The sequence below is a fragment of the Mus caroli genome, chromosome 2 (assembly GCF_900094665.2).
Source record: "Mus caroli chromosome 2, CAROLI_EIJ_v1.1, whole genome shotgun sequence".
NCBI classification, from domain to species: Eukaryota; Metazoa; Chordata; class Mammalia; order Rodentia; family Muridae; genus Mus; species Mus caroli.
The window spans coordinates 24,754,667-24,779,827 of NC_034571.1; the positions used below are offsets into that span (position 1 = coordinate 24,754,667).

Below are 25,161 nucleotides of genomic sequence, written 5' to 3' on the forward strand. Positions count from 1 at the left end.
GGTTGAAGTCAGGCTGTAGGCTTGGTAGCAAGTTCCTGTACCAGCTGAGATACTCTCTAGCCTGCTGTCCCCTTCCTCAGATGTTGCATGTCCTCAGGTTTCAGAACTGGCTGGTTTTATACATCAGAATCTGGGCTATCTCTGGGAAAGGAAAAGGCTGACTTTCTTGTGCTCTTCCCCTTACAGTGTTGGTGAGATTAAGATGGAAGATATTTTGGCTGTCCTGGCAAAGGATGATTGTTTTAAAAGGAAACAAAGGGGAGCCCAGGTGAGTGCTTCATATCTTGATGGAGATTTTATGTATGCACTGTGTCTTCTGCCAAACAGAATGTACCTTCCAAGGACCATGAACATCAGATGAAGTCAGACCTTGATTGTGGTGTTTTGTTTTGTTTTGTTTTGTTTTGTTTTGTTTTGTTTTGTTTTGTTTTCCCTTCTCTTCCCTCTGGATGTTTGCTAGTCTCAACCCGTTAATGGGCACCAGTCCATTCTGGAGGCCTGCCAGGCAGCAGCAGGCTCTGCAGAAAGGAGGTCTAGGGCATTGAGTCTGGAGCCAGCAGTGTAAGTTCACCCAGGTGGTGGCCCCTCTCCAGATCATCAGTGAGGACCACTGGCTAGACCTGTTCATCCGTATAGCACGGGGGAAGAAATAAATATCGCTGTCTGTCTCTCAGACATACTTAGGTTCCCCATTTTTAATGTGACTGCACTGTCTACAGAGGAAGAGTAAAGTTGAGATCATTAAGAAGAAAAATGTTTACTATCCATGCAGCTCCATATGGAGATGCCGAGCTGTGCCCGCAGGCCTGAGCAGCAGCCCCTCCTGCTGCCTCTAGCTCGGCCCCGCCCCTCTAGTCCATTGCTTAGTGTGCTATGTGCACATGTGTGTTGCTCTATATGACTTGACTAATTATGTGTATATTTTACATTTATTTTCTTAGGCCTGATGATAGAGTGGGAAAATCAGACCCACTTAGATCAGGCTGTGATATTTCCATCATATCTCGGGTGCCTTCATTTGAATCGATACTGCGTTTGAGGCAGGGGCTAGATTTATCTGGCCCTGGCTTCAGCTCTCTTCCAGAGCACACCTGAGGGAGTTTGCATCAGCAAGCTGTATTGAGTGACTTTCTGTGTGAAACATCTTGCCACACTAGAATGAGCCTCTCAGTCCCTTTCTAAGAGACTGTCTTTGCACACTTCAGTTATTCTGTAACTGTTGTGTTTAGAGTGTTTATGTTCTAATGTTGCTCTGGCTACTTCACCGTGGTTCCAGTCCAGCTCCACAGTGTCAGCAGGGAGCTTGGGAGCTACAGAGGAGTGATCCCTGGCTCACACTCCTCAGCTGGGTGCCTCTGGGAAACTCTCGGCCTTTGCAAGCCTAGGCTTCTTCATGTGTAAAATTGAGATGTACAGTAGTCACTCAAAGGAGAAAATGAGGTAGTGTAAGAAACAACCCTAAAACACCCAGTATACTACTGCAGGGTACAGAAGGCTAGCACTGTAGTTGCACACTGTGCCACCAGTGCTGTATTCTAAGAAATAAATGGATCATGAGCATCCGCCTGCCGTCCAGAAATGAGAACCAGCTGGAAAATGACAAGATGAAATTCTAAAGGTTGGATCAAACTTAGCCTTCTGTAGATTGTTTCTGAGACCAGCTTTGGTTTGAGTAGTCTTTATCCCTGAATACAGACTTTTCTCCAGGGCTGTGATTGTTGTGTAAGTCTGAACAGCACCCGTGTCCCCAGGGAAGGAATAGAGCAGCTGCATTTCCCTCTGTCCTTTCAGCAACTGGCCATGTCATTCTTAACATCTGCCCTTCTGTGGCCTTCTCCTTAAGCCTCTTCCTGGCTGGGGGCCAGCCTCAAAGACGTCCTGAGCCCTGAGAGCCATTGTAAAGGGCTGCGCAAGAGTCCAAGAGTCGAGTGAGCCAGGACTTGAGTCCTTGCCTTACAGCTGGTACCTCTGTGGCCTTGGGCAGGAACTCAGTCTTCCTTTCTGCACAAAGATTATGAGAGTGCCCATATTTGAGGGTTGCCTGGGGGTTGAATGAAATGAGGCAGAAAGAGCCTGGCATGCTTTCAAACAGTGAGCGTTATCCAGAGCAGAGACCATATCATCGCCTCACCCCAGGCTCCCACCTTTTGGCAGGAATATATTGAATGCTTTTATAATTTTGTAATTTGCTGCTGTTTATTTAAGGGAGAAATACTAAGTAAGATTGGGTTTTCACTGATATTGCTAGATGTGATTACCTGAGAAAACTAAATTCACCACACTAGGCTTCCTGTTGATTGAGACCTAGTTTGTAGAACCAAGCCTCATTTTAACTCAAAGGAAGGACTGCCTGATCTCAGTTGCTATGTTGTTAATCACAGAGCTATCTGGCCTAGAGGGTACAGGGAGTAAGGGATCCAGCTTCCATTCTGTTCCTCATGAACAGTGTCCCTGTCCTGGCTACCCACTGCCTGCAGTGCAGACAGCTCTGCAGCAGATGCACAAGTGGCCAGCGTACAAACACTGTACCTCGTTACCGTCCCCTCTACCTCACCAGCTCCTCTGCAGCCCATGGTAAATGTCCCTTTGGCACACACAGTTTTGGGCTTCTGTGAACAGAGAGAGAGCTAGTGAAGCATCTGTAAAATGTATATTTCATATTTAGGTGTATGAAATATATATACAGCTGCGTCTGGTGTGAGTGTTCACCTCCCTACAAAGAGAATAAATTTGATCTTTCAGCTTGACTGGGAGGCACTCAGAAGGTTCTGGGGACCACGGGGTGAAGCTTAGCTAGGCAGGAAAGTGATTAAAATAAAACCCTTCCATTTAGTTAAATAGCTTGGAAGGTGGCTGTTCAGCACAATACCTCGACTGCACACACCCCTGTGTGCCACTGCCACCATCTAAACCTTGTCCTAGGTGGAGGGGTCCAGCCTGGATCTCACTGCGGTATCTCAGTCTCTGGCGTTGTGAAGTTCCCGCACAGTGTGCACCCTCCCAGCATGGTTTTCTACAAGTTTTTTTTGTCCTGTGAGCTCTGCTTATAAAATTCTCCAAACTGTCGCTGGCATTGGGAAGTGTTAAAATCCGATCAGAGCCCCTACCTCATCATTTCCCATGATCTTTTGTCTGGAGGATCAGTGGGGTGTTGTGGACAAAGGCACACCAAGAGCCAATAGGGGCTGGAGGCATGTTTTTCTCAACTGCCTGTGGTCTGCTAGCTGTAGGTTGGCTTCATTAGCCAGTAGCCAGCCTGTGTCTGTGAGGGTGGGAGAGGCAGTGCTGCCTGCTCACAAGCCTGGGGGCTCTGACCCACTCTCATTACAGGAGCGTTTACCTGTCTAAGGCTGAGGTGGCACTGCCGAACTCTGCCCCGTTCTGTCTTCAGTTTAAATTTAGACTGTCCTCCCCACAACCAAAAATTACCTCATTCAGTCTCAGGAGGGGCAGTCTTAGCAGTGTTTCTGGAAGTGGTGGTAGGAGATGCTTTTTCCTAAATGCATTGTTTTCTGTCATTAACTTTTTCTTACGTTTCTCTAAAACTGACCTCATCATTTTAACTGTGTGAGCCTGATTTTATCATTTTCTACACATTTCACTTGTATATACACTCACATTATATATATGTAATTTTTTTTTTGGTTGGGAAGAAAAGATGCCTCATTTTGAAACCTAAAGGGGGGAATAAGAAAAGCCCTTTGTAATATATTGCCATATTATCACTAAATCCCCTGACAGTTGTGACACAGAAGCAAGTCACCTGTCACTTAAGCTTGAGGTCTCTTTAATTTTCTCCTGGAATTCGCACCAGGCTGTCTTTAATTTGAGGCCTTTATTGGAATTCTGAAACCTCTCTGCCTCCCTGGCTCTCAGATCTATTCTGAGAGCTGTTACAGAATGTATACAATAACCAACAGAGGGATCCAGAGAGGGCTGCAGCTCTGTTTATTTAACACTCTAGAGGGATTTTTGTGCTTATTCGGTCCTGGCTGCCCGGCTTTCAATATCGCTTTGACAACCATTCTGCCCTTCTCATTAATTTTAAACAGTTAAAACACAGGAAAAAGAGGAAAAAGTTTTCATTATTAAAGTGCTTTACTTTTTAATAACAGAGGATTCTGTCCGCCAGGGGAAAGGGCATCCTCACTAATTTCACATTCATATTAAAAAAAAAATACAGGCAAGGTGACAGTTGTGCTGCTGAGGTGGCTTAACGAAAGGAGGGCAGTGGAGAAGTTTGCATTTCACATCAGTTAAGGGGTGAAAAAAATCCTTGCTAATGACAATAGCAAATGTCCACTTTGGTAACACAGCTCCTCAGTGGCGCTTTTCCTGACATTGTAGTGGATAAAACCCTTAGGGGGACCGTGTACTGTGAAATCAGCCAGACTGTCATCAGCCAAATAGGCAGCAGGACGATGTGACTACACCAAAAACATCTTCAGGTTGTTAAGTCTCTATTAATGCAGAGAGGAGTATCTACCCAAAACAGAGACTTGCTCTCCTCTCCTTTTTGTTCCTCCTCTTCTGGCCTTCAAAGTAAAGCAGTCAGACACAGGTCTGACACCTGTCCTCTGAGGGCATAGGTTCCACACATGAGAGTTGAGTCTGGGGCTCAGTAACCCCTTCACATGAGTAGTGGCCCCCCTCCTTAGGCTGCAGAGCCTCCTGGTCAGAAAGAGCACCTGTGTTTGTTGTGAGATAGAGGAAATTAAAAATCAGTACTTTCTAGAAGAAGTTGTTAAAAGACAGTTTTCTCCTCTGGAACTTTTAAAAGATGAAAATGGTCCTATATATTATTAATAGTGTTCAGAGGCTACAGCAATGCTTCTGGCTGCAGAGACTCAGGCAGCCTTTGAATGTGGCTTACTGAAAAGCTACCTTCTTAATAGGTCCTCAGAACTCAGCTTGGTCATTAAAGGTTTTTGGAGCAAATCTTAACCACTCACAACCAACCTCTGGGAAGGGAGGAAGCAAGCTCAAAAATCAGGGATATATAGCTTTGGTGTTTGGTTTTTTGTTTTTGTTTTTTGTGTTTTGTTTTGGTTTGGTTTTGGTTTTTCAAGACAGGGTTTCTCTGTGTAGCCCTGGCTGTCCTGGAACTCACTGTAGACCAGGCTGGCCTGAAACTCAGAAATCCACCTGCCTCTGCCTCCCAAGCGCTAGGTTTAAAGGCGTGTGCCACCTCGCCCCGCTGATATGTAGCTTTGTAAGACTGAATTTTAGGCAGATCCCTGAAATGGTCTTAGGGGAAAAAAAATGCTTTTTCCACTGAGGTGGAAAAGGAGAAAAGTCTTAGGAGAGAAGAGTTCTTTAAAAACAGCCCGTGGTTCATCGTTTAAAATGCCAGAATCAGACTTGGAAAACTCCAGAGTGCCACCAAAGGTCTTTTACTTTGAGCAGTAAGAGGTCATGAAGGAAAGTAGGCAAACAAACAAACAGACCTGGTCTGCCCCCTTTTTACGCAGTTCTCATCTTTGCTTGACTTTAACATCTTTATAGCTCCCTTCTTTCCCTAGTAATATTGAAAGGATTACCCTTGTTGGCCCCTGGGTGGTTGCCGTGTGATTTTACTGTTATTAAATCTATTATAAACTGCTTCATTATTCCTGACTTCAACTCTTGTCTCTCCTTTAATCCTTCCATCACCCGCCCAGAAATCCCGTGCCAGTGGCCCCCAGGAAATCCGAGAACGAGCCACAGTATTGCAGACAGTGTTTGAAGATTATGTGCACTCCAGTCAGAGGATGGTCTCCTGGGCTAAGAAAGGTCAGTGGGACTCTCAGAAGATTGGGGGTGGGATGGCCCCCCATGCCCTGGTCCTGACTTCACCCCTCACCAAACCTTCCACAGTTGAGAGGACATCCAGGAACCTCTGTGTACCAATCAAAGCCTTCATTCTGCAGTAATTGTGCAGGGTTTGGAAGCAGGCTCAGAAGGCTTTAAAGTGATATTAAATGTTAATTTCATCCATCTCCATCCTTTACACAAACGAGGCTTTAGCTGGCTTATATTAGGGCTAAAGCTTTGACCCAACAACTTGGATCTTGAGGATCTGTTTCCCTCTGTCTGTGAACAGCAGCAGACAGCAGAGGTAACGCGCTGGCAGAAGTAGTTGGATGAGTAAAGTTGGAGATAAATGTAAGGGCCAGAAGCCTCAGACCTAAGCAGTTCTTGCCTGGATTGGCAAAGGAAACAGACTGGTGAGATGAGGACGGGCTTAGACCTTGAACCTGGACAGTTCATACAAGTGATACCAATACAGATTTCAGACGCTTTGTAGAATTACGGTATCTCTGGGATCCCAGTGCTAAAGGTGGAGTTAATAGTTCCACTTGAACAGTGGTCATAAATAGCCAACTCTTTTTCCTACTGAGATGTTCTGGCTGGTGACGAACTAATGCTAATAAAACCTAAGTTGGAGCCTGGTGGTGGTCATTGTGGCACTTGTCTTTAGTCATAGCAGTTTCGGGGCGGCAGAGATAGGCAGTTGGGGGAGGCAGTTTGAGGCCAGCCTGTCCTACAGAGTGAGTTCCAAGGACAGTCAGTCATTGCTACACAGAAAAAGCCTTCCCCCAAAAAAGACCCAAGTTGGGTACACAGTTCTTTCTGTGAGTTCCTTGAGAATTAGGGAAAGGGAAGTTTTTTGTTTTTTTTTTAAAGACCGGAATGTATTCTGTAAACCAGGCTGGCCTCAAAAGTGATCTGTCTGCCTGTTGAGTACTAGGATTGAAGGTGTTACTGGGCCTTGCTATCATTCTTTTAAATTCATTTAGTTTTGAGACAGGGTCATGTTACATATATAGCTCAAGCAGGTCTTAAACTTGAGACTCTCTTGCCACAGTGTCTCAAGTGTTGGGACTACAAACATGGACCACCACTCCCAGCTAGAAGTACCTTTTAAAAAGTAATTTACTCGGCAGTATTAGAGTGTGGCACTGTTCCAGTGAGGAGGCAGTGGAAGGCATCCTCTGCTTGGGACATTAATGGATTAAAGGGCACAGGAGCAGCCGTGAGATAATGAACATAGTGAGTGCCTTAGATAGGGGTACAACCTGCAGAAATGGAGACCAGGTCAGGGAGTCAGGGGTAGTGGCTGGAATGTGTTTGTTAAGGTTAAAGGAAGCTATAAGGTGATGCTTCAGCAAAGCAAAATGGGCTGAGCATTTAATCTTCTGAAAGAAGGAAATGGCTTACACATGAGACTGGATTAGCTGAGACAGAGCCCTGTAGAGCTTGGAGGCTGCTCTGAGGTTTCCCTGAGGGGACTGGGAGCCACTGGGAGGCCTTGAACTGAGATGTGGCTCAATGAGCCATGGGTTTTAAATGATCACCTAGCTACAGTGTGAGAGTTGATCTTTGGTTAGATTGAAAGCTAGAAATTGGGCTACAGTGAATAGCCAGAAAGCAATAAGTGAGAAAAACAGCATCAGGACTGAAGGTGGAACTCAGTGGTCAGCACTTGCCCAGAGAGCACAAGGTCCCGGAGCTCCAGGCCCAGCACTAACAATAAAAAGACAAACATGTTTTCAGGTAGCCACCATTCTGCCTTTGCACGGACTTGATTGTCAGAACACTTCAGACACAATTGCATGCAATGGGAGTCTTTCACTGCCAGCCAGATATGTAACTGGTGTTCTTCTGGTCTTCTCTCTAATAATGCTCTGTCTTCAGCATTTCCCAAAAGTGGAGAATTCCAAGTAGTTCCCAGGAACCTCCCTGAGGGGAAGCCAGACACGCTAATTGTGATTTTGACCTTTGGAAGAAGATGGCTGACTCAGCTAAATTCAGGTTGATAACCTTGCAGTGGAAAAAAAAAAGATGCTTGCCTACACACCATCCACTTTGGGTGGATCAGCGGTGTCCCATACCTTGAGATTGCTCTGTGTAAGTGCCTGGATAGTTCCTTGAAAATTAACAAGCAGTTGCCAGAGACTATGATTGGGAGTATTGTCTGTCATCAGAGGTCCTGGTCTTCTGTTGAAGCTGTAGGCGCAGAGCTGTTTCCCATGGTTGTGGTACTTAGTACAACAAGGAAGTATGTGGATCATTTCTCTTGTTTGCTGACTCGTTTTTCACTCCAGGTTGATAGGTGCTGGAACCAGCTGCTCTCACCCATTAGATCGTAGTCACCTACCTTGGGACACAAAGCCCCTCACTAATCTCTCCTGTCACTTAGGATTGTGACTTTGGGAGGTTTGGGGAATGTATCCACTTCTGCTCTGAAGGAGCTGAACTTAAGCTATAGGAAAAGCCGTGTATCCATAAGATGACACCTTCTGCATTTAAGTTTATAGATGCAAATCCTTCAACCAACTTGATTCCCTTTTGTGGCATTATAGAACCTACCTCATGAATTATTAACAATGCAGCTGCCCTTGCCTTTACTGCAGAAAACAAGATAGAACCTGGGCCAAGTCTGCAGTGGAGTCCTTTTGCTTTTTTTGACCCCATCATTGTTAATAGTCAGTTTGGTTGTTGCCAGTCCCTAGAACAGTTAGTTCCTCCTTTTCCTCCTCTCTGTGTGTCTCCTGCTAGGACTCAGGCTGTAGAAATAGTGGTGTTGTGTTTTCATTCGAGACTCTGCAGGGAAGTCTTGCAGATCAGAGTCCTCTGCCTATGTGTGCCCCTGTTCTGATGGTCTGTCATGATCATCTTCTGGCCTCCCTGCAGAGTAGGGATCGTCTGTGGCCCTTACACTTGCGCTTGCAAAGGACACTTGTTAATCGTAATATATTTACCTCTTTGCCTCAGTGGGACGGCATTGGCCAGGCACCTTGCCAAGAGCTTTGTCGTTAAGAGAACTGTAAGAAGGCATTTCTTTTCTCACATCCTTTGGGTAATGTGGCTGTTGGCATAGGTATGTGTGCCTTTGCCATGAACCAGACTGGGCTTGTGGTATGGGGCAGGAGGAGTGTCTTGGCTGTAGTATTATTCCTCTGCCTTATCCTAGGAGGCATCTGTATGACACCTCCATTCCTGATCCAGAGGCCCATGAATAAAAAAAGGATAGGCTGTCCAGGTGGATTATTTTAGACAGATTCCCTCTAATTCATGCACCTTAAATAGCTCTCTGGAAATAAGAGGCAGCAACTGAAATGCTCAACTTTCATTGCCTGTAGCTCCATCCGTCACCCTGAATAAACATCTTCCTGTTTTCCCTTTCTACTGTGCCGGCCCCACAGCCATATTCCTTCTGTACATTCTAGACACTGCCAACACGAACCACTTCCTGCCCCTGCTGCCTCAGAGTTAGCCAAACATACAAGTGTGCAAGGACAGGCAGCTGTTGCTGTCCCCAGTGACACTAGAGCCTAGAGGACACGAAGGTTTAGTTAAAATACGCAGTGTGAAATGCTGCCTGAGCTGACTTCTAGGGCGGAAACATTTCCTGCCACTGCTCAGCAACTGGTATCCCTGTAAGGCTTTTAGCTGGGCCCTTACATCTCTTGGGACAGATATCTATCTACTTGCTTGCTTCATGGAAGTGTGTTTTGTGGGGGACAGGATGGTTGTGAGCCAAGCAGAGACCTGGGACTCAGGTGCTTATGTGGGAAAGTGACAGAAAGTGACAAAAAGGCTGCCTTTGGGGTGGCACAGACTCTTGGCTTGGCTCAGTGAAATGTTTTAGAGCAGTGTTGGAACTGGGGGAAGAAAGAGAAGTCAGGTCTTGGTGGTCACTGCAGTTCCAGTTAGTTCCTTTCTGAGAATGTGAGTAGCTGTGGGTGGGGCCAGTGCTGGAACCCTCTAGACAGAGCAGGCGATTTGAAGTGTTAAAGATGCTCTTTGAAAAAGCTGGTCCCTGGTTATTGGAAGAGAAGTGAACACAGATTTAAGTGAGAGGTGCAGAGGAGTTGCCGTGCTTATTATTTCTCATCGATTGGGAAAAGGAGTTCACTTTGCTCAGTAAATAGAGCTTTGATGGATTCCCAGGATCCTTCCAGGAGATGATCTGCTAAAATGACACTTTTTATTACTGTTCATAAACGGCAATCTCCAGGTACTGCTGGGATATTACACTTAAGCTGTGGGCAAACTTGCCAGTCCAGTGGCTCAACCACCTGGCTGAGGGAGGCTGGTGCTTGGTGCCTCTTTTGTCAGTGGAACAGGGCTGGTCCTATCCCTCCTGGTCCAGGAGCTGGATGTAAAAGTTAAAGAGCAGTGATGGGCAGGGCACATTGCAGATATCTCCCTGCTGGAAAGAGGGGAAGCTGTGGGATATTCACTTAGGAAACAGATGCAGGAAAGTCTGTCCTCAAGGAGGATGTCAGGTGAAGGTGCTGAGGCCTAGCCAAGCTCCAGCACCCAGGAATAAAGCCCAGATCTTCTGTAGCTGCACTGCGGTCTAGAACATGGAATCTATTCCTCCTAGCTTTAAAGTGGGACTGCAGCTTTGCAGGCTGGTGGCAGGCACCAGGTCAACCGCTGTCTGTACTATTTTAATTTTTATAATTTCCTTTGTCCTTGGCATGCTGTGGGCATTAATTACATAAAAGTAACTGACTTTCCCCTAACATAAATATCTAAGAATTTTCTCATTTTCATAAGAAAGTGTTGATCACTTAGTTTCCTCATTCATTTTACTGTATGTAGCAAACAGGTATCAAGTACATGCGACATGTCAGGCTCTGTGGTAGGCCTTGAAACTGTATGTGACAAAAGAGAAGTCCTGTTCTGTTGGTTTGTTACAAGTCTTCATGAAGCAAAGGAAATTTTATAGAATTTATTTAAGTAATAATTTTGGCTATAATTTTTTTGTTTGGTTTTTTTTTTTCAGACTTTTAAAACTTATTTTCATTATGCTTATGCCTGTGTATCTGTGCAGGTGTATACTTAGGTGAGTGCAGTCGCCTACAGAGGCATCAGATCCCTGCAGAGCTGTTATGAGCTGTCCAATGTAGGGATCCAAATTCAGGTCTTCTGTAAGAACAGTAAGCCCTCTTAACCACTGAGCACCTCTCCAGCCCTTTTAGAGATTTTAAATGCACACACCAGTGTGCCTGTGTTATAGTCGTCCTGGTTCTGTTCTTTCCAGGCAAGATAAAGTAGGGTAATGTAGGGATGGGGTAGGGTAGCCTTGAGACTTCAGAACTCCTATCCTGACCTCCTCCTCCCCTTTCTTCTAGCCCTGCAGTCCTTCATCCGAGCCTATGCCACCTACCCCAAGGAGCTGAAGTCCATCTTCCATGTCCGAGCCCTACATCTTGGGCATGTGGCTAAGAGTTTTGGACTAAGAGATGCTCCTAGAAACCTCAGTGTCTCTGCTGTGAAGAAGGCAAGCTTAAAAAGGTGAGATGAGTGTTAGACCATGTGCAAGGTTCTGTTTACATTATCAGGTGAGCTCATGTGGAAGACTGGTGTGTGTGTGTGTGTGTGTGTGTGTGTGTGTGTGTGTGTGTGTGAGATAAATTACCACTAGTGTCTGCCTGTCTTCAGTACAGAAACACTTGGAACAAGAGGAAAAATCATCCCTAATCCCACAAAAATTCATTTGGACACAACCATAACGGGGATTACTGAACAGAAAGACGGGTTTGTTGTCGTCATGTCCCACTAGAGTAACTTGGGAGGCTTCTTGTGTGTTCTGCATCATTAGCTCTGGTGCTGAGTTTTGCAGAGGTCACCAAAAAGCGCACAGATGTAAAGTGTAAGATTGCTTGATCCGAGGAATCTTTGGGAAAGGAATATCAGTGTAAGCACCACTGACCTTTGAGGTCAGTTCTCCTGGTCCCTGGGGTCGGCCCTAGGCTTGTCCTTGAGTCCAGTTCCACAGTGCTGAGCTGAGTTCATGATTATGCAGCACATTGTGTGTATTGTTTGCTTTCTCTCCTTAAGGAATAGTGTTCTTTCAACAGCAGGCTCAGCCGCCCACCAGAGTGCTCTGTAGGGGGCTTTGGAGTGGGGCACCTTTGTTGAGTGACCTGTGTGAGAGGGACACAGTGAGTGGCAGAGTGTAGAAACTTTTCTTCCCTTGCCCTGATTTGGGTGTAGATTCCTTGAATGCTCTGGGTACTTACTGCGTTGTGTGCCTTTTTTCTGCATGTCAGTTACAAATGCTACCATATTCCTGGCCTGACTTGGAGGTTAGGCAACCTCATGCCTTGCCGTTGTTCCCACCCAGTCTATCTATCCTGCTCCCTTTTACCAGGAAGCACTCATTGCCTCCAGCCTGGTCAGCACCTAGCTTCAGAGGGAAGAGGGGCTGCCTAGTGTAGGGTAGTGGTCTTAGAGTCAGGGGCCTCAGACTTCACTTCCAGCTCCGTTCTCACGGGGTCCTGGGAAGCAGATGACTTAAGTGGCAACTTTGACATTACCACGAGAAGCCACTGGGGAGAGAACGATCACCACCCCATGTCTCAGCTGACCCTAGCTAGCAGATGGGCATCAAGACCACTATACCCCCATGAGCAGCTGATTGAACAGGGCTTTATTCAGGAAAGAATGGGCTGATTAGCTGCTAAAGAGCATGTAAGATGGTATGGGGCAGCCTTTGATGTCTGGCTCGCGCAGCAGGGAGCCAGGCAGTGAGTGACAGCAGTGTGTCACAGGATTACTCTGAGTGGCTATGCCACTCTCTGTTCTTACCCTGTCACCACTGTGGAACAGCCCTTTTCTGCTCTGCCCTTATTTTGAAGGCGTTTCTCACCACGCATCCTCCCCTTGGCTTTCTAACACAGACAGGCACTGAGGAGACTGTAGGTACCTTTTTGTATTTGGGAAAATGTTGTCACTCCTGGAAGAGAAGTGACTTTGCAGCTAATCTGCACATGCACTGTATAATTGTGGCCAGGGTGAGTGGCAGGGAGAACCTGACAGATTGTCCATACTTCGTCAGGACTCAAGCAAATGCCAGTTGCTGCCTTTTGAGGACTGCAAAGAAAAGTCCGTTAAACCCCACAAGGTACAAAGAGTTAGTCCTGCTGTGGCCATGATTATTGTTCTGAGCTGAACGTCTACCCTGAAATCTGCCTGTCAGGAGAGAACAGGTTCCTGCTGTCACGTGCGGACGGTGCAGTAGTAGCACTAAGTTCTCAGTGCTCTGCTTCCCAGTTCTTCTTCCTGCTGTGCTCAAACCCATGGTGTCTGCTAGCAAAGTCCAGCCGGCTTCAGGTGGGAAACCCAGTGCTTGACAGAACAGCACTCCCATGCAGTGGCAAAGGGTTTTGTCTTCCGTGTGCATGACCCCTTTCCTTCATGCATCCACTTCTTAGAACAAGGAAATAAGTAACATCTCTAAATGAGATCCTAACAGTCAGGTCTCTGTCAGCCTCCCGACCCTCAGCTTCAGTTCTGAAAAAGAATAGTAAACATCTCTCTACACATAGGAATATAGTGAGAGTCACAAAACCTTTCCTGGCACCTACACACAAACCTGTCAGACATCCCCCACCCCAAACATCTACACAGATGCTGTTGGTAAAATATTGAATGGCCCCCTCAGCAACATTCGTCACAAAAACAGCCGTTCCCGGGAAGCAAAAGTGGTAACATAACCCTCTAAAATTGCCATCTTTCCTGGAGACATGGGCGCCGAGGCCTGACTGCTGCACAGGGTTGGTTAGACTGTTGGCCAAGTTGTCTGTCTAGGCATGCATGAGTGAGGTGAGTTCAGGCACATGCTTTGTGAGGGCCATAATTCCTTCTCACCGTTCCAAAATGACAAAGCCAGTGTCACTGATAGTGTGGAAATGTGAGTGCAGTTTCTAAATCCCCCCACCTTGTGTGAATTATTCCATATACCCAGCACCACTTTCCCAAGACAGTTCTCTCGGCTTCTGCTGTCACCTCCAGTGTGGTCATCGGTGACAGCATCATCAGAACCCAACCTCTTGTTCCTGTTCTCAGCTCAGCTCCCATAAAATTCATTAGAGGATTGGCAGTCTCAGTTAACTGTTCTTCAATCATTTTATTTGACTTGTATCACTTCTCTCAATGCATCCTTGTCACAGTGTTGCTAGCTCCTCTTCTGGTCCTTCCTAGATGTGGCTGTGCTTGGTCAGGGAGAACAAGCTGAGGCCTGGCTTTACCTGGCCAGCGCAGCACAGCATAGCCAGGCATTTCCTTAATGTCTGAAAGCCACACAAGTCTTTCATGTCTCAAAATAGTAAACATCCTTAGGGAAATGGCGTGGCCATCAGTTACCTGAGACAGACTTGCCCCTCCCTCAGTCAGCACAAATGCCTCATCACTGGAGTTCACTGGCTTGGGGCACTTTCCATGTTAACAGCCTTGCTGTGCTGTGGCATTGTAAACAGCCAGTAAGTGCTCACCCTGTGTGACTGCTTCAGCTTTTGCTGTTGGTTCTGTTTGTTCCCCATTAGCTGTCTTAAGTCTATCGAAGTGTCACCCAGTGGGTAGGCTAAGTTGCTTGCATGTTGTGTGCACCTTTGGGCACACACAAAGAACTGCATCTCAGTTCTCTGGTCTCTTGAAGGAAGATGCTTGAGGTGCATGCTATCCATCACTGTGGAGACAAACCATCTGCTGAGTATGAAACACTGCTTCAGTGTCTTGTAAGAAACAAGCAGTTAGCCATTATGGCGATGGCCTTGTGACTTGTCTAGTCCTTTCTGCTGGCCTCCATTATCCAAGTATTCCTGGGACTAAGGACCAGAGTACGTATGGAAGTAGCTGCAACCTTGCAGCACTCGGGAACAACCTTGAAAGCAGAACCAGGTCCCCTGAAGATGAGCACTAAGAAGCTGCAGCTGCATCACCCTGTGAAGCAATATCCTCATCATTAGGAGCGGCTTGCCTGCCAAGTTTTACGTGGCATTTACAACCTCTCTAATATCACTTAATTAGCTGAAGGAAAACCTGGACTCTTGCCCATTATGAATTTTTTCTCAATTTCTTTGAGCCAGTTATTCTGCAAAAAAAACCAGATTGGCCACATGTGAGATGAGAGGCTGGGCACAGCCACTTGGAAGCCTGAGGCTTTCTCCGTGCATGTCTACTGCACCTGAGTTGGTGCTCTCCTGCTCCATCTCGCAGCCTTGGTCCCTTGGGCCTCCTTGACTCCATCTCTTCCCTCAACTTCTAAAACTCTGTGTTTATGAGTATCACGCTTGGCTGCTACTTCCTCTGAGGTCCTGGTCTCTTTCCATGCCTCCCATGGCCACTGCTGTGCAGACAGCTCCCACTCCCCTCTTAACCCATGAAGCCCTGACTTAGAGCCTTTGGTGACATCCTGCTGTCACTTTCAAGACCTGGGCCTGGCATGGGCTCTCCCCCTCACCTCTCAAACCTGCAAGAGTATACAGATGCCCTCACTTATTCTGACACAATGACACAGTCTATTCTATGTGTGGGGTTTGTCTGAAGTGCCCCAGCAGAAACTCCAGCAGACTTTTTGTTCACCATGTCTGCAACACACTCCTGGCACATAGTAGGTATAAAAGAAACACTTTGGATTAGATGGATGGAATCTTTATGGAACTGTAAGGGAGAAGGAGCTGTTCTTCTGTGAAGGGAGGTGAACTCAGATATTCAGTGAACTGTGAAGATGACCAAGCCTACTTGGAGCAACCATCTTCTTTCAAAGTTCTGTGTACCAGGTGGCAGCCCGAGAAAAGCAGGGCGAGACTACCCCCAAATTGCCGCTAGTCTCCTAGGAAGATCAGCTTAGCCCAGCTTCCTCTTGTCTCCTTGGCCCCCCGGGTGAGAGTGTGGAAGAGAGCAAGCAAGCTACCATCGTTGTTTTTATCCACTTGTCCAAGGCCAGAACTCGGTCTCATTTGAGCACCAGAGAGAGATAAGATGACTAGCAAGAGCTGTGGGGACACACAGATGTGAAGGAAAAAAAGAATCTACTAATGTCTGCTGGGAAGCACTGTGAAAAACCAAATGCCCAGGCCCCACCCCACGAACCACAGTTCTGTCACAGAGAGCAACATAGAGATGAAAACAGACATGACTTGGGGACTGAAAAGGGTGTCCTTAACAGTGTGGCGGGCAGGTGTCAGTAGGGTCTGTGCTACAGAACTAAGGCAGAAGAGCTATGCAAGGGGCCTTTGGTCAGGCAGAGGTGTAAACGTGTACATGCAGGCTGGGTGCTTGTCCATCAAGAAGATGGCTGAACGAGTGAGTGGGCTCTTCTGGACAGAGAACACTAACAACACAGGGCACTTGGGTCTGCCTGTCATAAGCTCACAGTATGTTCACAGGCCCATCCAAACAGACTGACCACGTGGGCCCTCCTCTCTCTGCAGCTCCCCTACTGTATACCCTGCTGCCTTAGACTCTGGGGTAATTACAGCTCTGCACACGCAACCTTTACATCTGCCCTCTTTGTTCCTATCACTGTTTTTTTCTATGTGACATTGTGCAATTACCAGATTTCTGCCTCCTTGTGGAACAAACACACCCTCACCCGCACCCAGCTAATGAGGCGATTAGGGGGAATTCACAGTGACCTTGAGCTTCCTCCACACCTGAGTCACCTGCAGACAGCAGGAGCCATAGGGTATGCTTTCTGTCACACAGTCACGCTGACAACAAAGAGCAGGAAGCCAGTCAGCCTCTCCTGGGAGATAGGAGATGGTGATGTTTGTTGCTAGAGTTACCCAAGCACTGGAATTGGAAGCTGTAGCTGGTCTCGAACACTGCTCATACCAAGATGAGGCAGCATGCAACAGGAAAGTGGCTCTCATTAAACATTGCCTGCTCTGGCTTACCTGGCTCCTGTCATTCGGAAAGCCAAGAGAGCATGATAGCCCTAGCTCTCCCTCTGCTGCCCACAGTTTACTTTTCTTCACCCTAAAAGCCCTCCCCCACTCCTGCTAAGCCACCTCTGCAGTAGGAGGGTACACAACCCACCCCACCCCACTCCTCAGTCTGTTCTCCAGAAACTGAGACCTTCCATTCTGATTGTGACCTGCATGAACTGTTTCCCTTTATTCTAGCCCTGAACTCCTATAAGTAGCAGTCCAAAAAATAAGATTAACTTGTTGACCCTCAAGAAGAGAGTGCCGGGCTGGTGAGATGGCTCAGTGGGTCAGAGCACCCGACTACTCTTCCGAAGGTCCGGAGTTCAAATCCCAGCAACCACATGGTGGCTCACAACCATCTGTAATGAGATCTGACGCCCTCTTCTGGAGTGCCTGAAGACAGCTACAGTGTACTTACATATAATAACTAGATAAATCTTTAAAAAAAAAAAAAAAAAAGGGTGCTGCACGATGTGGTGTAGTACACCTTTAATCCTAGCAGAGTCTGGTGGATTTCTATGAGTTCAAGTTAAGCCTGGTCTAAATAGTGAGTTCCAGGAGAGCCAAAGCTCTGCAGAGAAGTCCTGTTTCAAAAAGCCAGCCTGAGAGCCAGCCTTCCAGGTCACCAGTGTGCTGCATTCAGCATGTGAGATGTGAACCGCTTGACAGCAGTGGGGGCATCTCTCCTGAGGACTCGTGCTTTACATCTACGCCAGGCTGACTCTCTTGTGCTCCTTATCCTGGGAAGACCCATCCTCTGCTGCAGTGATGATTGTTTCTAGAGTCGTGCTTGAGCTAAGTAACCAGTGTGTAACCTATAAAGAGGGCTGAACTTTACTCCACGCCCCTTCTTCTTCCTTTACCCCCTCTGTGTGTGTCTGTGGCATAGGTTCTTTCCTCCCACTGTGCGTGGGTTCAGGGCAGCAGGCTTGCAAAGCAAGCACCTTTAGCCATCTTTCTAGTCCAAGAGGATTTTTTTTTAATGTGAGATCATTCTTTGTGTAACCAAAGAAATGGACTTAGAGCAAGAGACAGGGTGAGCTTTATGGCTCTGCTTGTTATGGCAACAGGCCTGTAAAGAAATACTCGTGAGTAAAGTCTGGCTCTGAAGTGGTGTCAGTTTCTGTGCGTGCAGAGGTAGGAAGGTACCATAGGTACCAAAGGTAGCCTGGTTCTGGAGCTGGCCCTTCCTGGATACTTGTAACCCCCTAGCACTTGGTGATCGCCTGTGTGTAAAGTGGGAATGGCAGCAGATCATCAGCCAGTGTAGCAGGAAACCATGAATGCCTGATGCCTGGCCAGCAGTGCAGTGCGAAGCCAAGAGTGCTCAGGAAAGGCTCTCTTCTCCTGTCCCCTCCCCCCCCCCGTTCCTCTTTTTGATCTACCATAGCCTGACCTTCGTCTCTTTAACGTTCTTATGATGCGTGGTGATTGCACACACGAGAGCTCCTTTCCCCTTACTTTCAAGGTAAGGGCCTCATATCTGTCCAGCTTGAAGGTCACCTTCTGAACCTGTCCTTTGGGTTCAGTAGAGCATTGTGCTGTCCTTTCTCTGTAATGTAAAAAATGTACTCAGGGTATCACCCAGGTCACAGACAGGAGGCCCAGAGGGCTGAGCCCTCGGATTGGGGCTCAAGGTTCTGCTCTTCAGCTGGTCAATCTTGGTATTTTCAGAATCTAACCATAGCAGTTTTAAATATGTTTGTTTTCCAGGGCTACCCACAACTCATCCACCTTAACCAGCATCCATGATAACCTTATGGAGAACTGGAGTGACACTGTAGTCTTCCGTGCTCCTGCTGCTTATCCTCCTGCTCAAGCCCTTTCCCTGCTTGCTGCTGAGTGTCTAAACTGGGGTCCAACCCCTGCCAGCACATTCTGTTCTTCTCCCCACTCCCCAATATTGCCACCTGACGCTCGAGGCCCATGCCTAAGGGCTGAGAATTCTCCTGAGAGTTTTGGTCTCCCGTGCTAAGAAAGCTCAGGGTTCCTGCCACTTGAGGACTCTGAGTCCCCTGACAGGGCCTCTCCACATGGTGCATGAGTTCCAGCTTCAGCAGGCTTTTGCCAGTTTCCACACCTCACATTCCCAATATTGGCCTGCTTCTAGCTAAGGACTCCCAAGTTCTGTTCCATTCTTCAGTAGCCTTGTTTTTTGACAGAATCTAAATGTTCAGGTGTCCTGTAGTTTAGAATCCATCCCTAAGGGATGTCAGGGCAGGAACCTAGAGTCAGGAAGTGACACAGAAACCATGGAGTAATCCTGACTTGCTTCTCATGGCTTAATCCTGATTTGCTTCTCATGGCTTGCTCAGCCTGCTTTTTCCTACCATGCAGGGCCACCTCCCTGAAGTAGCATTGCCCACAGTGGGTGGGCCCTCCACATCAGCCATTAATCAAGAAATACTCACACAGACTTGCTTACAGGCCAATCTGGTGGAGGTTTTTCTGAATTGTGTGAGATTCCCTCTTCCCAGGTAACTATAGCCTGCATTAAGTTGACAAAATGCTAACCAGCACATAATGCTTAGGACTGACTTCTGTCTTCAGTAGGGCCCATAACGACACAGAATCTAGCCTTGGTTGGATCCTGAGAATCAAAGATGAAATCTTCACTGGTTGGGTTGCCAGCCAACATCTCTGCCCATACAACTGAAAGCTGGGCCTGGCTATGCTGCCATTCGTTCCCACCAGTGACTTTAACAAGGTGGAGGCAAGCTGATCCATCCTCCCACGCCGGCTGCTGCTTCACCTGAGTTTCACGTTGTTCTAGGGGAAGGTGCTCCTTTCTCTTGCTTTCTGTCATCTAAAGCCAACAGAACCCTGATGACAGTCTACCATTTCCTCCTCAGTTTACCCAGGCACAGTGGAGGAGCAGTAGTCAGCCTGAGGTCACCAGAGGTCACTGCTGCCTTCTGATTGTATACATAGACTTAGAGTATTCCAGATTAGAAAGCAGGAAAGATTAGAAAGGAAGAATTGGTCCCTGGGCATCTTAATTACAGGGCTTGAGAAGGCTTGAGAAATCAAATAACTGAGGACAAAAAGCAGTGACATTTTCAAAAGTAGAAAATCAAAATACTTTGAGGTTTTTGGCATAGGACAAATTACACCTATTTGCTGTAAACAGGATATATTGGTTTTTTCCCCCTCATTATTAAAAGAGAGCATGCCCATTTTATAAACTGAAAGCTAGAAGTTACAAAGAAATTTACAGTGCAAGGTTAACTTGGACTTACTGTTTAGTGTTATGGGTGACTCTCGGAAGGATGAAAGCAAGGTGGGGCTCAAGCAGCAGTCATCAAGGAGAAGGAGTGCTTGAGTGGCCACACGCACTGGCGCACACCTTTAATCCCAGCTCGAGGCAGGCAGAGGCAGGCAGGCCTCTGTCACACAAAGAAAAACCTGTCTCAAGAAAACAAAACAAAATTCTAAAAGACTTTGCTGTGCCATGACCCTAAAGCTATTTTTTAAAACAATAACAAGAAGAAATAGTGATTTAAAATGGATATTTTCCTGTCATGAACTGGGTATGGTGGCAAGTGCCTTTGATCCCAGCACTGGGGAGGTGAGGCAGGTGGATCTCTGATCTGAATTCAGGCGAGCCTGGTCTACAGAGTGAATTCCAGGACAGCCAAGGCTACCCAGAGAAACCCTGTCTTGAAAAAGACATGAATGAATGAATGAATGAATGAATATAATAAATTATGTCCTGTAAAAGAATTCTGTGACCAACCTCCTGGGTTAAATTACTTTTTGCCTAGGCAACTGCCTGTTGAGTTTGCAGATAAAGTTGAGAGGGGACTGTGCAGTGTTTTCTTCTGGGATCTTGGTGGCAGTGGGGATGATTGCTAGTTAGGCTGACTGCCTTCCTGGCACCTGTCTGTCCTGAGTAATCCAGCTTGGAGAACAGGGTTTTCAGCCTTCACTGGGAGAGAGTTCCCTGCAGTTAGATAAACTCATCTGTTGCTTGGTAACCACAAGGCTTCCACAGTGGATGCTCAGGAAGCCTGAGTCAGAAGTCCAGCCAGGTATTTGAAGGGCTAGAAAGTTGGCAGGATTCTTAGACAACGGCAGCTTGTCAGAAGGCATGAATGCCGGGTGCATGCTTGGGTTTAGAGGGGTTCACCTCCCCATCTGTACTGCACCCTCTCAGCAGCTCTGGGCCTAAGAACAAAGGAGAGCTGGTGGTGGGAGAAGTGCATCCTGTTGGCAGGGCTTTTGTGACAGCAGCGAGGCCCTGTAGGGTTGCCCACCTAATAGCAGCCTGAGTTGGAATGTATGGGTACCTACTTGTTTGCTGCATGAGTGGGCCGCTGGGTCTGTTTGAGATGCTAGGAAGTGTGTGACAGTGATTCATGAAGGTGAGCAGGACGACCTGTGCCTGCTAAACGTACCATGCACTGCCCTGAGCCACCCCAGCCCAGACACGCTTCCTAGAGTCTCTCTCTGGCAGTATGGCCCAGACCTTACCCAGCTCTGCCCCACCCAGCTCTCTGCCTGGGCACCCTGGAAGGGGCCCCATGGGGTGTGTTGTCACTGGCAGCTGAAGGCATGGGTATGATGCTCTGAGCTACTTCCCACAGGCTGCACTTGCTCTGTAGCAGTTCATGGATCAGTCACCAGGTAAGAGTTTGTCTACTGCTGTCCACAGTGATGGCAGAAGAAGCTTGGGAGAGTATTTTGAGTGAAATTTTGCATATCTTGAAATTCACTCAGGTTGTTAAATTTAAAATTATACACATTGTGAGTACCTACTTCAAACAAAAGGGAAGAAAAGGCATTCCTTCCTGTCAGAACCTTTCGTTCTGTCATGTAACCTGACTAAAAATAAACTACAAGTACAGGAACCTGCAGCCTTTACTAATGGAGCAATGCTCCCAACAACCACCTGGTCTAGCTCTCCATGCACTTCTGGGCTGGAAGCTCAGACAGCGGCCTTAAAGGACTTGCACTCCGTATGAGTGAAGGCCAGGGTCAGCGTTGCTGCTTACTAGAAAGTGGGAGCACAATATGAGATGAGCACCCTATGAGATGAGGATAGCATGGATGCAGGGATATGTGGTGCTGGTGGTCTTGAGCCTTGCCTCAGCACATTTACTGAATAAATAAAGTTCTAAATATCATTGCTAACACACCCTTTCCTCAAATCTTTTTCCTGGCAAAGACTGACTTTCTCTGTTGCAAGAGAAAACAGTTTATTATAACTGCAGCCTTGTACTCTGGACAAGATTATAAATGGCTTCACCTTTATTATAATGAGATTCTTCAGCCTTTCTAGTCAGGCTAATAGCTCAATGCTGGCTGTGTCTAATTCTTGGACTTTAAAGGACTCTTTAGTTTGAGTACAGCCTCTGACTACCACAGCCCAGAACATGTTGTAAGTCAGAGAGCCGCCAGCCAGCGGTCTTTCCTGAGCTCCTTCCACTGAGTTTCCCTGGGTTGGTGTCGTGTTAGTGCTGAAGGACTTTGCAGAGGGCCAGCGTGGACTTAACTCATGCTTGCTGCTGAGTTTTATTCTTCTGCTTGCATTCTCCCTTCTCCGTGTGTGATTGAATTTCTACAAACTCTGTCTTCTGATCGAGTGGTAGGACTGCTGTCTTTCCTGAAGTGCGTCTGTACAGAACCTGGTGGCGGGCTTTGACTCTTGTGGGTCAGGACAGGGATGATCTCCTCCCAGCCTGTGTCTGTGCAGTGGTTGTGCTCAGATGCCCTTGGGCTTGGGTTTGATGGGGTCAGGGTCTCTTCTGCACTCTAGTGAGTGTTGGAGCATCTGCATAGATACCCAACTTGGAAGCTGGCCTAACAGGGCACTGAGTCTATAGTCTGCCCTCAAGGGTTCATCCCCGAGGCCTGCACATGGAAGCTTTGCATAAAGCTAAACTGCTTTGTACTATCAGGTTTCTGTGGGCTTTCCCATCCATGGGCAAACTGCTGTCTCATACACATTCATTTGCCGTCAGAATGTGAGAGTGTAGATTTCTTCTTTTTCCCCCATGAAAACAACTCAGAACAAAGCCTCACTTTTAAAAATGCCATGATATTTTGCCACCATTATGAAAATCTGTCAGTACCGTATCTAATCTTCTGGTGCATGGAATATCAAAACAAGTGCGAGTGAAGAGGCTGCTCTTCTGCTAACACAAAAATGTCAGCTTGCTGGTCTCACAGCCAGATGCTTTCAGCCTCTTTCCAAATGGGAAAGAAAACACTAAAGTTTTTCCCTCTGCTGTTACTGTTCCTCAGGCCTCACCCTCGGAGGAAGACCCAGAGGAAGCAACACCTTGTGCCTGCTGAAGTCCTGCACTCAGAACACTCAAGTGGACTGGAGGGTGGTGGTACGAAGGGCAGAAAGCAAGGCAAACAGCAGGGCCTTCAGGTGGCACCCAGCAAGCCGGGGCCATGGAGAGAATGAAGCTGCTTCTACATCCAGAAGGCTCACCACCGGCCAGCAAGCTTCTTTTGGTTTTTTTTTTTTTTTTTTTTAGTTTCTACAGGACCGGGTCAGGGTGGATCCAACATGACCTCGAGGCTTTAGACTGATGTCCTGTTCTTATCATCAAAGCTTCTGAAAAATAACTGGCACCTCTCCCTGAATACAGACTCTCAAGAGGGCAGATCCTCGCCTGTTGGAGGAGGAGCCCCGAATGAAACAAAGTAGGCAGGGGCTGGCTGGTGCTAGACAGTCACCCACCTTTGGCCAAGCTTCTTGTGAGATTGCTCATGGACAGCAAGCATTCTGTGTGTCAGCCTGGATGAGTGGAGCTCCTGGCAAGCTTGCCAGATTAAGCAGCCACACGTGTATTGCATGAGTATTGTAGGATCAAAGATGTTAAAAACTGGAATTGAACTTTGTACAGAGGGGTAAAGTATTTGTTGAATAGTTATTTTCTTGGTCCATGTGTTCTGTTAGAGAGACCCAAGGGCTTTTACCTTGGGTTAAAACCTGGCTGGGTTGGAAGATACTTCCTTCTTCCTTAAGCACAGCATAGCACCATGTGCGTTGCCTCTCCTTTTCTATCCACAGATTACGCCTTCTCTGGGCTAATTGATTTACTTGTGCCTTTATATTATTTGCCGTTGAAGTCAAAAGGCCTTTTGCCTTTTGGCTCTTCAGGAGCTGAGTGAGGTCTTTGTGTGTGACCTAGACCCAGAACCCACACACCATTGTGTTTCCAAGAGGTTTGAAAGAGGACCCCTGGAGCGTATCGATTTCTCAATAAATGTAAGACTTGGACACTACAGAGGACTCAGCAGAGAAAGGGTGCTCAGCATGCGCTATTAAGTCACCACTGTGTCTGCCTTCCTCGGGGTTACTGTGTGCCCAGCCCACCCACGTCTTCTGAAGCCAGCCCCAGGGCAAGTGCTGTAGTGCCACTTTGCTCCTCCTGAGAGCTAGCAGGGTGGACCCTTGGCAGGGAGGAAGGTCGGTGAACACCCACACTAGGAAATAAAACGCTGTGGAAGGGGAAGCATGGCCTTGCCAGGGTTAGAGTCACAGAATCAGGAAAGCCTGTGGTGAGATCATCGGGATAATTTGAAGCTGCAGCAGGTGTCTGACTGACCAGACAAATCAACCACCTTTCTTTGGATTTATAGTGACTCACATGCCTTTGATAGGAAGTGAGGGATCCAACCAGCTGGGAGGAAGCAGGGTGAGTGCCTGGAATCAGGGATGGCCTCCCAGCAACAACAAGTCTCCTTAACCGCTCCACTGCAGGGCTGTGAAAGTGCGCTGGGACATTGATGCGGTGCCAGTGACCTCACCCTAAGGTTGAAATTTACGCATGGAGTTTTCTAATTTAGCAAGGGTGTCTTGTCAGATGTTGGATGGACCTGCTGCTTAGTTAACGCCATACCCAGTCAGTAAGGTGATGGAGATGAAGGGTTGATGTTCTCTAAGTTTAAACAACCTTAAAATGAATATCTCATGGATCTTGATAGGCTGTACATTCCAGGTATCAACTGGACAAAGTGTGTTAGCCCATTCCAGTATGCATAGTCTGAGACTGAGAGAGTGTGTGTGTGGGTGGGTGTGTGTTTTGCCTGTGATTGTGTCCCTGGGGGTGTCAGATCCTGTGGAACTGAAGTTACAGACAGTTGTGAGCTGCCATGGGATTGCTGGAATTTGAATCTGGATCCTCTGGAAGAGCAAACAGTGCTGAGCCATTTCTCCAGCCCTTTGTATGTGTTTTTAATCATACCTTTTTCTAAAGTCCCAGACTTAGTGTTATCTCTGACATTAGCCTGGTTGCCATATCTAAGTCTTGGAAGATTCAGACAGCAAAGGGAGTGCTGACTATAGAGAGCTTGTGTGGGGCCCTAAGCCTTCTCCATTTGAGCCCAGCTGCTGTCCTTCTTGTGAAGAGCGACCACTGGAGGGCAGAAAGCCCTTGTCGAGCAGCTGTCTTCAGTGGGACACTGTGGATGTCCCACTCCCACAGAAGCC

General features: G+C 47.2%; 1 protein-coding gene across 1 annotated transcript in view; it reads left to right on the forward strand.

Annotated features, from left to right (window-relative positions):
- Positions 1-23,595, forward strand: part of Ddx31 (DEAD-box helicase 31) — a 64,675-nt gene extending 41,080 nt beyond the window's left edge. Inside the window, exons 17-20 of the mRNA XM_021180170.1 lie at positions 187-268; positions 5,661-5,772; positions 11,130-11,292; positions 22,959-23,595. Coding sequence (XP_021035829.1) covers positions 187-268; positions 5,661-5,772; positions 11,130-11,292; positions 22,959-23,127 — 526 coding nt within the window. The 3' untranslated portion in view covers positions 23,128-23,595. The remainder of the gene's footprint in view (positions 1-186; positions 269-5,660; positions 5,773-11,129; positions 11,293-22,958) is intronic.
- Positions 23,596-25,161: the final 1,566 nt, after the last annotated feature.